This window comes from Lentinula edodes (genome assembly GCF_021015755.1).
Source record: "Lentinula edodes strain Le(Bin) 0899 ss11 chromosome Unknown C8R40scaffold_1, whole genome shotgun sequence".
NCBI lineage: Eukaryota > Fungi > Basidiomycota > Agaricomycetes > Agaricales > Omphalotaceae > Lentinula > Lentinula edodes.
Genome location: NW_025764307.1, coordinates 67,231 through 82,467, shown reverse-complemented (window position 1 = coordinate 82,467; position 15,237 = coordinate 67,231). Strand labels below are relative to the sequence as shown.

The 15,237-nt window shown below is 44.7% G+C and overlaps 6 protein-coding genes across 6 annotated transcripts; 2 read left to right on the top strand and 4 right to left on the bottom strand.

The window, feature by feature from the left end:
• On the top strand, positions 1-1,224 carry C8R40DRAFT_1137928 (uncharacterized protein). Its single transcript, XM_046229449.1, has 4 exons — positions 1-295; positions 354-529; positions 582-733; positions 795-1,224. The coding sequence occupies exons 1-4, from the start codon at positions 127-129 to the stop codon at positions 862-864; spliced, it is 567 nt and encodes a 188-aa protein (XP_046091969.1). The 5' UTR covers positions 1-126; the 3' UTR covers positions 865-1,224.
• Positions 1,225-2,349: 1,125 nt separating this feature from the next.
• C8R40DRAFT_1064677 (2-isopropylmalate synthase) lies at positions 2,350-4,973 on the top strand (the record flags this gene model as incomplete). Its single annotated transcript, XM_046225572.1, has 5 exons — positions 2,350-2,360; positions 2,413-2,707; positions 2,761-3,150; positions 3,196-3,268; positions 3,319-4,973. 5 exons carry the CDS (start codon positions 2,350-2,352, stop codon positions 4,971-4,973), a joined length of 2,424 nt encoding a protein of 807 aa, XP_046091968.1.
• Positions 4,974-5,648: 675 nt separating this feature from the next.
• On the bottom strand, positions 5,649-7,436 carry C8R40DRAFT_1164306 (uncharacterized protein; the record flags this gene model as incomplete). Its single annotated transcript, XM_046230473.1, has 2 exons — positions 5,649-6,090; positions 6,154-7,436. 2 exons carry the CDS (start codon positions 7,434-7,436, stop codon positions 5,649-5,651), a joined length of 1,725 nt encoding a protein of 574 aa, XP_046091967.1.
• Positions 7,437-10,507: 3,071 nt separating this feature from the next.
• On the bottom strand, positions 10,508-11,651 carry C8R40DRAFT_1031572 (uncharacterized protein; the record flags this gene model as incomplete). The annotated part of the gene is made up of 5 exons (XM_046223179.1): positions 10,508-10,594; positions 10,646-10,980; positions 11,037-11,131; positions 11,188-11,459; positions 11,514-11,651. 5 exons carry the CDS (start codon positions 11,649-11,651, stop codon positions 10,508-10,510), a joined length of 927 nt encoding a protein of 308 aa, XP_046091966.1.
• A 260-nt stretch (positions 11,652-11,911) lies between these two features.
• C8R40DRAFT_1075576 (HAD-like domain-containing protein) lies at positions 11,912-13,906 on the bottom strand. Its single transcript, XM_046226881.1, has 13 exons — positions 13,766-13,906; positions 13,611-13,711; positions 13,452-13,559; positions 13,318-13,397; positions 13,063-13,254; positions 12,905-13,009; positions 12,843-12,852; positions 12,720-12,795; positions 12,648-12,657; positions 12,475-12,580; positions 12,375-12,408; positions 12,165-12,323; positions 11,912-12,113 (listed from the first exon to the last, which is right to left on the bottom strand). Exons 1-13 carry the CDS (start codon positions 13,868-13,870, stop codon positions 12,075-12,077), a joined length of 1,125 nt encoding a protein of 374 aa, XP_046091965.1. The 5' UTR covers positions 13,871-13,906; the 3' UTR covers positions 11,912-12,074.
• C8R40DRAFT_1232943 (COP9 signalosome) lies at positions 13,890-15,199 on the bottom strand. Its single transcript, XM_046233320.1, has 6 exons — positions 14,876-15,199; positions 14,742-14,818; positions 14,471-14,685; positions 14,309-14,416; positions 14,165-14,254; positions 13,890-14,108 (listed from the first exon to the last, which is right to left on the bottom strand). Exons 1-6 carry the CDS (start codon positions 15,131-15,133, stop codon positions 14,047-14,049), a joined length of 810 nt encoding a protein of 269 aa, XP_046091964.1. The 5' UTR covers positions 15,134-15,199; the 3' UTR covers positions 13,890-14,046.
• Between the last annotated feature and the right edge of the window lie 38 nt (positions 15,200-15,237).

The window sequence follows — 15,237 nt, the reverse complement described above, 5'->3', positions numbered from 1 at the left end:
CCCATCGAAGGCTCCCTTTTGCATATAAAAACCTGAACCTCTTGTCACTCAAGTACTACAACAACCTCCATTAGCCTCTTTGAACAGTCTCGTCTGACATCACCTCTACACCTAACACAGACAGCCATGTTCTTTGCTCGTTTTTTTGCACTCTTCTTCTTCTTTACCTGCTTCAGCATCGCCTCCTCTGTACCTTCCTCTGCCGCTGCGGTAAAAAAGAGGCAGGACACTGCTGATGTCGAAATAGTTCTCAACACGCTGAAGAACTCCACCGATACTATCTTGCCCCAAATTAGTGAGTGTCTGCTATCAACGCGACGTTGATTTTCAACATCTGATCTTTTTTCTCGTAGCTTCTGTCGGTCAATCTGGAATCGCATCTGATGCTACCGTCACTCCCCTCATCAACGAGTTGACTACGGCTCTCAACACTGCGACCTCCTCGTTGGCCTCCCTCCAACCCTCCAGTCGCAAGGCTCGCCGTCAATCCGACGACGATATCGCTGATCTCATTGCAGGCATCATCACTGTAGGTGTTTGTTTGCAATCTGGGACGGATATTGGTTCAAACTATGATGCAGGACATCGCTGACGCTCTTGATACTCTTGTTGGTGATCTCTCAGCCATCCCCGATCTTGGCTCGCTTCTCGACGGCGTTGATTCTGCGCTCCACGAAGTCCTGACAGGACTTGAGACACTCCTTGCTGGCGTTTTGACCCTGGTTGCCGACTTGTGTGTAGCTTTTTTATTCACGATATGCTTTTCACTCACGATTTTTGTGCGATCCTCGTAGACTTGTCAACGTCGCTGGGTTACTCAAGAGTCTTTCCCTAGGCCTCACTCTAGCGTCACTCGGCTTGTGATTATGTGCGGTCAATCAAATTACAAGGACGAGAAAGAATGAACTATACCGTATCACTTGTTCAAATTTCACCCATATCTGTAACTCAAACGGACATTTAGCCTGATCCACTATTAAATATTTATGATCAGATATACAGTCATCTACCATCATTTGGGACACCACCATCAAATGGGACAAACGATGTTTTACCATGATCTATAGCTATTTTGGTTTCGGAATTTTTTGAGGCATGCAGTAGGATAACCCCTTCAAAGTATTAGCTACTCAGATGAGCATGTATTTGCATAGTCCCATCGTAACACTCAGAAAGTGTCATTATGGGATGAAAATGAAAAATGTTTTGATGATTGCCATTGTTAAACTCGAGATGTGGTCTTATGGCTTGGTAAACATAATGATATTATCATTCAACACATTTGCCAACCTTCTAATACTATATATCATGGTATAGCAACATTCAGGTGAGGTGGAAAGAGTTGAGCAGGCGGAAAAGCACTTGAATTACGGCTTAATTACATCAGTTGAATATAAATAATTTCCTAAATTGGTTTATCTTACATCTTATCAGTGCATCCCAAATGCTCGTTTTCACTTGATAACAGATTTTCATACTGATTAGACCTTGGCACAACTATCCCTCCCTCGATAATGTATTTAGGGTAGTAGAAAGTTTGTATAAATGCTCTAATGAATGCCGAACATGCAAAAATACTCATAAATAAGGTGTACATGTTGAAATTTTGGTCGGAGAGATTTGGTCATCCCAAATGGTGGTAGATGACTGTAAGGCTTTACAAATTTTTGCCTTTGAATTTTAGAGTGTGATCTATAAACCGCTAGTCACATAAACTGTGACCACCGTTGAACGTTGAACCTCGTTGAAGATCTGGCGTTCATACTTTTGGTAAACGAAGAACTTACAATGTGATACATTTAGCTATGAGCTACACTCAAAATCATTGAAATCCGGTGAAAATCTTGCCCGCAATATCGTTCGATATCCTTGTTTTGGGAGCGCGATGAAAGGAAACGCGTGACACTCTGAAAAAAATAGCAATAAGTTTTGGATAAGTTTTGAAAACAAGTTTCGAGATTCTGCTCCGAACCTCCAGTATAGTATAGTACCTAGTAAATATGTCGTTGTGAGTATGATACTTGTATCAAATATCTGGCTGGAGCTTGGCTCCGCACGGGTGAGAAACTCACGGGAAAAAGATTTAAGTCTCAGAATGAACGGGCTATATTACAAGAGCCTGAACGCCGAAATTGCAAAAATATAGTAGAGATGGGCAGGTGGGGCACGAAAATGGTGAATTGAACTGATGAGAGTCGACGAACTTAATTGGTTTTAAATAAGCGCTCAGTTCGAGTCAAAAAGTGTCCACTAATTTAATTTGCGGCGGCTAAATTCTGCTCAGTGACGACTGCTTTGACCATTCTCTTCATTCTTTGATTCCTTTGAATCCTCTTGTGTTAGTGTATCATGCCTATGTTGTGAGCTCTGACACGTAATGCTCTCATGCTACTCTAATGAGCTATTCATTAGATCTCAACCTTCACAAAAGTACAAGCCGTACACACCTATCCGCCTACCAAGTCGTCAATGGCCATCGAAAACGTTCACGAAATCACCTATTTGGCTGTCTACCGATTTGAGAGATGGAAACCAGGCTCTGGTCAATCCTATGACAATTGAACAAAAGACGATATTCTTCCGGGAACTCGTTAAGTGTGGTGTAAAGCAAATCGAAGTTGCATACCCAAGCGCCAGCGACACTGATTTTGCATTTGTACGGGGTTTAATCGAGAAACATGAAATTCCGGACGACGTATGGATACAAGTTCGTATCGATCGACATGGATGTTATTTCTATCCCTGATAGCCATATGCTAGGTTCTGACTCCAGCCCGCGAAGACCTCATTCGACGTACTATTGACTCAGTCGCTGGCTCAAAGCATGCCATTATACACATGTATAATGCGACCTCTCCCACTTTCCGTAATGTCGTCTTCAGAAATTCCAAAGAGCAAACACTTGATCTCACCATTAAACACACCAAAATCATTCGCGAATTAACGGAAGAATGCACTCAAAAGTATGGTACCAAATTTATATACGAGTACAGTCCGGAGACGTTTACTCAAACGGAACCTGACTTCGCCATCGAAGTATGCGAAGCGGTGAAGAAGGCCTGGGGCAAGGCAGGATTGGGCGACGAGCGCATTATATTCAATCTGCCTTCGACGGTCGAAATTGCACCGCCAAATCACTATGCCGATCAGGTGCGTGTAGTACTGCTAGTGTTAACCCCGACTCATAAGCTGTAGATTGAAAACTTTTGCAACAAAATCTCAGAGAGAGAGAAGATTATTGTAAGTCTACATCCTCACAATGACCGAGGTGAGTCTATCCCTATAGTCTAAATACACATTCCCTGAGCTCGTTCCAAGGCACTGGTATCGCTTCTGCGGAGCTTGGAACTCTAGCAGGTGGTGATCGTATCGAAGGCTGTTTCTTCGGTAACGGCGAACGAACTGGCAATGTTGACCTTGTCACCCTCGCTTTGAACCTCTACACACAAGGAATCCCCCCTATGCTCGACCTCAGTGACTTACAGAATACCATCGATGTTGTGACCGCATGCAATGACTTACCTATCCCTGCACGGTACCCTTATGCCGGTGAACTTGTTTATACTGCGTTCTCTGGCTCACATCAAGACGCTATTAAGAAGGGTTTTGAGGCTCAGCGTCTGAAACATGAAGAGTGTAAGGCCAAGGGTGAACCGTTGATTTGGGACATACCCTATCTACCCATCGACCCGGCGGACTTGGGTCAGACGTACGAGGCGTTGATTAGGGTCAATTCGCAATCAGGCAAAGGCGGTATCTCATATCTCCTCAAACAAAATCTACACCTCGATCTCCCTAGGAAGATGCAGGTTGCGTTTTATCAAGTCGTACAAGAGGTTTCTGACCGCGAGGCAAGGGAGATGACAGTGGACGATATAACCTCAGCTTTCAAGCGCACGTATCATTTTGGTACAGGGCACAAAGGCCGTTTGTCCTTGCGCAGTTTCAAGATCTCTTCTCTGGATTATGAAAAACCCAAGCCAAAGGCTAAGTCAGATCAGGAATCGGGCGAAGAAGATGACACTCAGCGTCGTTTTGACGGTACCGTTTCTGTGGACGGTGTGTACCGTGTCATCCGTGGGAAGGGTAACGGTCCCCTTTCAGCTCTCCTTGACGCGCTCCGAACCCATCTTTCTTTGGATTTCGCAATTCGCGAATACTCCGAACACACTATCAACGACGCCGATGAAGGCGAAAACGCGCAGGCAGCATCATACGTCGAACTTATCTCTGCCACAGAGCGCAAGACAACCTCAACCAGGCAATCATGGTGGGGTGTTGGCGTCGACGCCGACATTGCTCGAAGCGGTTTGAGGGCAGTTCTAAGCGCTGTAAACAGTGCAATCATTGACGGTCGGGAATTACCCAAGCTGAAGCTCTCTGTTGGCTTCCATTCGAAATCTTCTGGGCAAGAAGACGTTGCCAGTGTCATCGTCAACCAACTCGGTCTCGAGCTCCCGCGGAGATTCCAAGCAGCCTTTTTCGAAGTAGTCCAACGGAAGGCTTTAGAGGAAGCGGATGAAATCTCCATCGACGGTGTGACGCAATTGTTCAAAGATACGTACAGATACCAAAATGATCGTCCTTCTACGAAAGTGTCTATGGAGTCGTTCAAGCTGGATCACTTGGATGGCAGTCGACGCTCCCTCTCTGGCTCATTTACTTTTTTCGGTGGCGCATCCCGCACCATTTCTGGCACTGGAAACGGTCCTCTCTCTTCCCTCCTCGCTGCGTTGCACACCCAGATTGCTGGTACCCTCTCGATAAGAGATTATTGGGAGCACTCGATCGGGGAGGGAAGCGAAGTGAGAGCGGCGAGTTATGTAGATTTGGTATATGAAGTTACAGGAGAGTCTACGAAAAATTTGAAGTCGAGTGCATGGGGTGTCGCGACTGACACGGATATTACTGCGTCGGGAGTGAAGGCGGTATTGAATGCAGTAAACGATTTGAATGTCGTTCTCAAAAACTGAGGAGTTGTGACAGTCAAATCACAAATGGGAATAGGCTGTTCATGGAGAGAAGAAGTTGAGTAGTAGATACATGAAAAATAATGTCGTATCACTACCGTCGAAAATATAATCAACCCCATTGTTGTGGACTGACTAAATTCGTTCTTCATTACAGCTCGCATACCTGCTTTCTCGAGATTCGCCGGATGCAGTAATTCTCTTCCTTGAATGGGTTTCAACAGTGTTCAACAGACCGTAAACACGACATCCAGATGTTGGCCACGTAAGGGTAGAAAGGTATCCATTGATAAAGAATCAGTAAGATGATACATCGTGGTTACAAGAAAGTCTGAAATTAGTGGGGGCAGGGAATGCCAGTGAAATACAGGCTTCAGATATCTTCATTTATAGTCGGGTCATGAAAGTAAGGGATCCGAGTGAAGATCCGAGTGAAGACATCTTGACGGCACGTAGGAGGAGGGTATCCATTTCGCATCGTCAAGGGTTTACCACTTAGCCTCCCGAAGTCTAAGGTCCGAAGTCGAAGTCGAATAGCTTAGAGAGGTATTGAAATGGGCAAGTTTTCAAACAAGACTGTGGCACCTGAGAAGCTGAAAAAGATCCAAAAGAAAATCCTCCAACATTTTATAATGATGGGATTTGGTTTTGCGCACAACGTCGAGCACAAGATAGTTATCACAATAATAAATCAACCTCATCATCTCCCAAATCCACCTTCGACCCGGTTCCGGTTCCCAATCCCGTTCCCATTGTGGGTTTTCGAGCGGGCAGCGGAGGTGGTATGGACGTCGTTTTTAGTGTCCCTGAAGTTCCTGTAGAGGGTGCAGGCGAGGGTATAAGTGGTATAGGTGGTATCGGAGGCATTGAGATCGCGGGTACAGGCTTTCGTCGTAAGCTTCCCACGGAAGGAACACTCCGTAGGCTATGCGAGGATGAAGTTGTACTGGCCGTACTTGACTGGCGCTGGATACTCCCTACACTTTTTAGACTTCCAGTTCTCTTCGCCCTCCCAGTTCTCTCCAGCTCCTCACGTCTTAATTCGGCATCAATCCTCCACATCCCCTTAACAAATGTATCGCAGTCGAGGAAGCCTGTGTGAGATGAATCGCATTCGAGCCTACAATATGGGAAAATGATTAGCTGCGTTGTGAATGTGCCCTAGTAAAAGAAAGATAATTACCAAATCGCACTCAGTTTCTCCCTGTTCAAACGAGATTTTTCCCAGATAATGCGCACGACAGGTCCAGGGAGTCGGTTGAATTTATTTTGATCATTCTCGCCTGCTGCATGACCACTATCTTTATCTTTATCCTTATTCAACACTACATCATCTTTATCATCCGATGTAACCAAGTCTATTGAAAGACCCCTCCATCCTTTGCGTGAAATGGCCAAGGCAGCGGAGGGGGAAAGAAGAGCGGGTTTTGAGGAAGAAGTAGAGGTGAGTGGACCGTTCGAGGCAGCGATGTTTAGATTAGCCAAGTTTGCGTCGAAGACGGTTTCATATCGCTTCCGGGCAAGTGGGGGAACAGGCGTGGGACGAGCGAGAGCAAGAGAGGAAGTAGACGGACCTGGTCCTGTTGTCGAAGTTGACGACGAAGAGGTAACAGAGGAGCTAGAGGAAGAAGAAGGTAGGTATTTCAGCGCTTGAGGTTTTAGCGGAGTTGTAGGTTTGTTAGGTGGAGGTGGAGGTTTGGATTTATACGCCTGATACGGCGGGTAACCATGGTTTATCGAGCTACTGTTTGTCGAGCTTACATTGCTCGTGACAATAAGGACAGATGACCGATCAGAGCCAGCAGTTGTAGATGTGGATGCTCGATTACTACTGGGTGGTGGAGGGGGCGGCCGTCTGCCATTGGATGTAGTCGCAGATGGAGGTCCAGATGAAGATATGGACGATGAGAAAGATGTAGAAGCGGATCTTGGAGGTGGAGGTGGAGGTGCTGATTTGGTTTTTCCTGCGATAATAGGTGCGGCGCTTCGTGGTCGTTGAAGATTCGAGGGTAAATTATTCAACTGGTTCCAATCCGCCGTTAGCCTTGCTACGGCACCAGGACTGCCAAGCGAAGTAGTAGAATCAACGTCCTCATAAGGCTCTGATTCCAGCGATACTGTATCCTCCTCCTTGTTAAAATCCCGGCCCGAATCAATGACAAGGGAATTTACGGATTCAGACGACAGGGAAACTGAATGGAACGATGAGACGGACAATGCTGGAACATGATTTTGTTTCCTAGATGGTAGTGGAGGTGCAACACTGGTGGTTATTATTGTGGGTGTCAAGGCAGTGGCTGTTATTGGCACACTAACCCAGTCCTCCTCATGGTCGCCGTCACTGTCTATGATGAGATTTGATCGTTTTTTTTTACTGCTGCTGTCTGCTAGCGATTGCGACTCGAGCGCTTTTATACGCGAAAAGACTGATGTAGGCCCCGGTTCTGCTGTTATATCGCTTGCCATTTAGAAGTATAAAGTGATATGGTCTTCGTTGTAATGAACGTGGCCGTCGGTCGGGACGTGGCGTCACATAAGTCACATGGTATATGCCGACACTCTTTTCTGGTGTCGTCGACAGCAATGCAAATCTCAGGCTGTGATGAATGACTGGGGGCAAGGCCGCAAGCGGCAAGGGCCGAACATTTAGTACTACTATATCCAATATATACATAACTGGCCAATCTCCTGAGTATTGTGATGTGTGTATACACAAACAGTATAGCACTTTGTAATGCCCTGTAAGGCAGCAGCCCAATAGTTGATTGTTGAGTATGTTGAGTGACCATGTTCATGAATGATACTTACAGAACAGCAGCCATCAATGGCCATCAATTGGCACTCTGCCTGCCAATCTGCAAAACCTGTATGTTTGGCTAAATAGCTGAAAGCAGTTCAGAGCAGTTCAGAGCACTAGCAGTGAAAGCACCCAGAGCAGGCTTTGATTTTTGCTTTGGGTGCTTTTGTCGCTGGAGAGCGCTCTCCAGCCAGTATCCTTGCTCTGGCAAGTATACATGTTTTGCAGATGCATCTTCAAGTTGAAAATAGTACATGAATACAACCATGAAGGGGCAAATGGGGCAAATAACTCTTACACTGTACAAGTCATTTATTTCTTAAGGTTCCTTTGATTAATTGTATAAGCAATACTGCTCTGGCTGCTCTGCTGCCTATTTCTACTAATGCATTTGATTCAAATTCACCGACTCTGAAAGAGGAGGTCCTTGTCGGATTCAAATGGTCGTGTTTTGTGAGATCATTCTGCACTATTCATTCGTATGTAATCAATTCATTGTTGTCCATTTTGGTATAAGGTGTGGTGAATAATATCTTTCAGAGAACCTGTAGGATGTATAGGTGTCTTATTGTAGTAACAGCGTGAACCGATTTGGAGTTAGTGTGTGTAGTTTGTTTTCTTACGTTGTATAGTTTAATTCTGAATGGTGTGCATACTTTAATGATATTGTTGCTTTTCTGGGCAGAATACACTTCAGTACTATGTATGTCTATATAACAATGTCCAGTTATTATGACAATACAGGAAAATCAATCTGATCTGGCTTGATGTTAAGATCATGCAACCCGTGTAACCGTGCCAAAGCCACAAGGTGTCTAAGTGCGGAAGACGAGTGGGACAGTAGTGAAGTTATTAACAACACCGCCGTTACGCCGTTAGTCCCCGGAGAGCGAGAGTAGAGAGAGAGAGGCTAAGTAGCAGCCAGGTCGGAGCGGCGGTATCGCCGATGACGAGGAGCGAACCAGAGGACGTTCAAGTCCTAAGGTCGAGGGGAACGTACTTCGAGGCGTTGAGCCTGAAGACTTAGAGAAGAGTTAAGTTGAGAAGGGAGATCTAAGTTGATAATTAAACTGAGGAACTACAGTAGCGTACAGGCAGTATTTATATCTACGGAACGGCGCATCGGTGCGGAGTGCCAGACTAACTACTAGGAGCTATACGAGTAGTACCTGCAGGGTAGAGTAAAAGACAATAAGGAGAGACTAGAACGAAAGAGTAAAAGACAATAGTGAGAGACTAGAACGAAAGGGTATGCGTAGCGAGAAAGAACAATAAGAGTCAGATTACAATAAGAGTAGATCTTCGGAATACCGAGCGGCGGAATGGGGGCCCGAGGCATGGGCTTGACACTTGACCTCCCCTTGTACTTATTATTATTGTCAACAAACTTATCCCGTGGAACTGACCTCTGAACTTACAAATGGAGGTCACTCATTCTTTCATGAATGGATCACTGATCCTACAACGAAGATCTCCAACTCCTTTTTATATGGTAACTTTGTATATTACAGTGCAATTGCTCATGCTGACAGATAGCCGTTTCTGAAAATTCTAGTAGTTTATACAATGCACTAGGTCGACCAACAGTGACCTTGACTTAAATCTCCACACTGATTTTGGCCGCACATCAAACACTAGACTGATTCTGAAGTTTCAGTATACAAAAAATGTTTATTGGAGCAAAAACGAAGGAGTTTATTTTTTGCAATCTTGTCATTGATATTCCGCGTCGACAGTATAACAAATGTATCTTTAGGTGAAAACAAACTGAAAATTCAACATAAATACATTCTTCAAAATGCAGATTAAGGACACTGTAAACTGTACCGAAAATCACTACACCACGATGCAAAAGTTTAACAATAACCTCAATCTGTATCTAATCACATATATTCAACAGTTATATACAACCATACTGCATCATATTATTTTCCTCTCAAACATAATTTTGATTTACTTCTATAATTGCATATAATCAGCATACCCGCTCATCATGAAACCATTCAGAGTCGGGGATTGCCAGGACCCCTGATTATACACTATGATCCCAGACGGTGGTTCGGACAAGACACCCCCCCAAATTTGGTCTCTAGCCATAGGAAAATTCGGACAAAAGATCACCATAGGCGGCAGCCAGAATGAAAAATTCGGACAAAACACCCTAAAATTTACCATAAATTGCACAAGAAAATTCAATGAACCAAATTTACAACCAGTTGCACTCTGCCAATGTCGGAAAATTTGGGCGCTTATACCATGGCCGGAGGGAAATTCGGACAAAAGTCCCTCCCAAAATTCTACTTTTGGTTCGGACAAAATCCCTCAGGATCAGGCAAAATTTTCATATGGGATCATAGGGTATAATCAGGGGTCCTGGATTGCCATGCCAGCACGGTGCTAAGGATTGAGTTTGATTGGGCAGATGCCGACTCGGTTTATACTTCTTTGGCTTGATGAGCTTGCTTAGTCATACTTGTCTATATCGGTCAAGATCTGGTGGATAAGGCCAACTTCCCCCCTACGAAAACAGACAAAACATTTTTGTAAGGAGCCTTACCTAAAGGTTCGGCAATAAACCATCGAACGCTACATCAGCCAAACATACAGCTTACTGGCATTTTTCATGGAGAGAAGAATTTTAGCTGGCCCAAAATGATTTTATAGTTAAGTACACTATGCAAGTAAATGCGAAGGTTGGAATTATACAGTGGGATAAGCTATATGTAGATACTTGAAGAATCTAGAGCTTTGAGGAAACCCCGGAGATATGGGGTTCTATTTCCGTAAATATGTCAAAATTTCGGTGCAGCGTAATCGCAGTGGTTATCTGTATTCTGGTAAGTTAAATAACTCCTGAACTTGATGGTGTAAAACTCACGCCGCCTTTGCCTATCTTAACGACAACCCTATGCAGACGTCCAGAAGGCCCTCCCCGAGTCTCGTCCCCTTCGTAGGTCAATGTAGTAGCGTCCGAAGAAGATTGAGGTTGAACCAGCCGACGAGGGTTGATAGTCATACGACCAAAATTCCCAGACGATAATCTTTGTATCGCAACACGTTCTTCAAATGTGCTAGTAGCACCACGCAGTATGTTCGATAGAGTATACAGTATGTAGTATTGGGGAGGCATAAACTTGATTTTCCGCGCATTGAACTCAGCCAAGGCTTCTTCTGGACGGATGAACCTGGCGGCTATGACTTCTTGTCCTCCGTCTGGTGAAATAGCTGAGTGCGATATGATCCAGTAGGAATCAGGTTCTTGAACATACCAGGTTTCGGTAAACGTTCCTGCTTACTGCCAGCCATGAACCCAGAGGCGGAGGTTTCTGGAAGGAACGCTACGTAGAATTGAGTGTAAAATCGCCTGCAATAAGACGCGTTAAATACACTTGAGATTCATTGCGACTGACTACAGCTCACCTTGGCGCTTCGATGGGTGTAATCCAAGTAGTGAAAGGCAGCAACGACTCGGTATCCGCTATCAAGTTATTTTCATTCATGAACTGCTGGAAAGTCTTCGTCTGGCTATGGACTGCAAACCTCGCTTCGTCGAGTACTGCATCTGAAGGTGTTCGGGACAAGCTGTCGGATGGACGAGCAATCAGAAGGCCGGATTCTTCAAACGCCTCTCGTATTGCTGTGATCTTCAAAGACGAATCTTGTTTCTTGTCAAAGTTTCCTCCTGGAAATACCTGCATTAACATTCAGGCATGGATATTATGAGAGTAGATGCATGATAATCATACCGTCGCTCCCGCGAAGGTGCTAGCATGTGGGTTACGTTGGACCATCAAAACTTCATTTCTCTCGTTGATCAGCACCAGACTAGCTGAAGGGCGTGGCGTTGGATGCACTGTTGCTTTGTTTAGCGTGCTGCTAGACATTCTCTGTGCTCTTGATCGATTCCTCGTTATCGAAGCCGGGCAGAAAAATAAAGGTAACCGGTTGTAGGGGATACTTCGGGATATGAGCATAAGCATAGAATCAGCTGTTTAAAAGGCATGAAGGTAATTGCAAAGCTAAATTTGAAATCGCGGGAAAATAAGAGAAGCGCGATGAGCACGACGTTGACCCGCTGATGACCGACTGTGGCAGTCCTGAATCATTGACACAATTCAAGTCCCCAATTCAGGCAGCGCAAACATGTACACCTATTATGAAACTAAGTATTATGCGGTATCTCTTAAGTTACAGAAACACGGTTATCAACGCAAAAGTACTAAATATTGAAATGCTGAGCAAACACAACACACAATCCCGACCGGAAGGAACAAAGAAAGCCGTGATCCACTGGGATTCTATATATGCTAAGAGCGAGGTAAGCTTTTCAAGACTGTTTTCCAATTCTGTGCCCAAAAATAAGTTAATACGTTCCGTGCGGAGAGTAAGAGATTTACTGCGTGTGAGAGGGAACGGAGATCACTCAAAGGAGCAATGTGAACCATGTATCGCGCAAGCTTGTCGAGTTCTCGGTCTGCTTGAGCTTCGGGGGTGTGTGCATTCTTGAATGCATGTATCTTCAGTCCACATTGAGGATTGAGAGCAAAGTTGCGGCCCTAAAATAATGCAACTTCAACAACAGTGAAAGATGCATCAAGACTACACACTAAATCGTCAACATGGACCGTGTTTGTCGCGTTACTATAGGTTGCCGAAAATGTATCAGTGGTATGCATATGTACAAACCAAACAACACGAATAACTTACAACTGGGGGAAATGATTCCAAATAATTTGCAGAGCCTTCACGGAGTGCTGCCACTCTTGTCCGTCCCGCTCAGTAAACACCGTGAACATGCACGTCTTGTCGAGAACTGGTATGGGGATACGTAAAAGATCAGAGCCGCGGCAGGAAAAGAGGACAGACGTAGGTATCATCACCAAATGATATCTTTACACAGACGCGTACGAAGTTAGGACAGCAGACTCCATGTAGAACTTCATGTCGCTTGCCTGATAGTTACGATTGGCACCTATCATACCAAGTTCGACGAGTTTCGTTTCTAACCATATCCAGCTTGTTTGAGACCTATACAATGTTCAGAAGTGATTTCATACAGCTGCAAATACGCGCACCATATGCAAACTACGAAAATACATCAGAAATGTGAGAGAAGAATTGAGTGAGTCAACCATACTGTCATAATAAGGATATATCGCTTCCAGGAATTCATGTAATTTCGGTCGTGCGCATTCTGCTGGAGGCAAGCTTCCGGACGTCAAAGGTTTCGTGTCCAGAATAGCTATACATGATCCTCAGCATATGTATGTGCAAAATCTCAAGGATTATACGCACTGTAATCAATATCTAATACCAGCAATTTCTTTCCCTCCCGCAAAGGATGGATGATATTGACCGACAACTTGTCCGTCATCTCTTTAACTTTGCGAATGTTCCTCTGGTCATGTTTATATCTCTTTACGGCGTTCGGGTCTTTGGTAAAGTCAATATCAAGGTCGTTAACAACATCTGGCAGATTCCCCAATTCTATCTCAAAGAAAAAGGAAGATATCAATGGTGATAGCAAGAACTGTAAAACTGAATACAGACGGGCTGGATCTTTGATTTCGTCACCCTCGGGTGTACCTAGTAGGGTAAATTTCTTTCCAGTAGTGAGCTTCAGGTCCGAGCTATCACGGATAGTCAAGAAAGTGCCGAACTCTACATGAGACCAGGGAACGCACATTCTTCCTTGATCTGGAGGTAGTTTTCCTTTCACTAATCCTAATATCTTCTGTCGTTCTGGCGGGACTCTAGTTAAATCATGTAATGCCGTTTTCAAGTCTAGAACTCTGGAACACAGATGAGTGGAGGGATATCGGTGATGGAAGATAGCCTTTCACCGGTCAGAATCAGCGATATCCAATGAAAAGGGTTTCCCGGCCCATGTGAGCTGTAGTGTCACCCATCGTTCAGGAGATTGAGTGACTTGACTAAACTCAGTCTATGAATTTATCTAAAATCTTCAACTTGGGTGACGTAGAACGATGAAACCGACCGTGCTTTGAGTGACTTCTGCTTCAGAAGCTATTGTGGTAGAGTTCGTTTCTCCGTGAGTGGGGCTGAGGGGCATGGAGTTCGGTGAATGAAGCTTCGTTTCCATAAGACCAAACAAAGAACAAGATGTGCAAGGTCAAAAGGTAGTTTTTCAATTTAAGCGCCTCAGACTTCTTTCAATTTGGCTACATACATAGTATAGTGCAACAATTCGAGATGGTAAATGATGCGCAACGCCTAGTTTTTGTTCTCATGTTCGTACAATATTTTTGCCTGGATATACTACATCTCAAGTTGTGATACACTCTGGGCAATGAAGTTGAAATTAACAAGTGAGGAGACAGCTGTGAATTGGAAACAAGGTCATTGCGACAATAAAATAGCTGCATAGATAAGTTACCTGGGGCAACGAATGAAGCAGGTTCGTTTGTTGGCACAGGCTTCAGAACCTTTGTAGATGTATCGTAGGCCCACCCATGACGAGCAGCAACTGGATAGACCTAAGTTCAAGGGTGCGCGTTTTCTACGAGTATGAATAACTTGCCTGGTAAAAGTTCCGAAGAACCCAGACCAAAATACATTTCAGCGAGCGAGAGGGTGATGGAAGTGTATGCTCTAGAAAGCAACAAGAAGGTCCTATCTCGGAACGAGACTAGTAAAGGAACCATTAGCAGTGATGAAGAACTGGACGGACAGGGCAACTGACACAGAAAAGACTCGACCATGATATTGATCACTTGTGCAAGCTCAGGTTGTTGAAATTCAGGTTTTGCCACGGCGTTCACCAACGCGTTTGCGTTGCTATATATTTGTTCATATGCTCCAGCTGAATATGATGTAGTAAGCAACCCAAGATTCTTTATTAAAGGGTTCAATCTTATATCGGGAGGTAGGCGTTCCAGGACAAGTTTCGCGATAGGACTGAAAGAAGGAACCGTCAAGCAACACAGAGAGGCGAGACGCGCTGAAGAACTTACAGATCATTCTTTATGAGGTATGCTAAAACTAGAGGTACGATCACGAACAATCGGGAAAGTTTCTGGTCATTATTGGCCTGTAGGAGAGAAATCCGTTAACCACTGAGTGTCTGGCGAGAGAGTGCTAGACGCGCATTAATTTCTGTAATCTCTGCTATATCTATCAACTCGATCCATCGCTTCTGTGTGGCGAGTTCTGCAATTCTTGGAAAAATGAGCCCGTAAGGGTCCTGAATCTGGTTCGATTGTTGCGGTGGAGGTTGGGCAGAAGTTGCTTCCGGTGCTGGATCAGATGTTCCATCGACAGCGGGAGGAAGAGTATCGTTCATTCTGGCCTCGTCTTGAATTTCAACATCGGTCGTCGGAGGTGGCGTTGGAGGACCATTTGCCATTGTGATACACACTGATATTGCTGATAGTCCTGGATAAAGTGTGCGCAATCAAATCCGGCCGGGCCGACATCAAGTTGCATTGCGACGCCCAACAGCTTTACAAC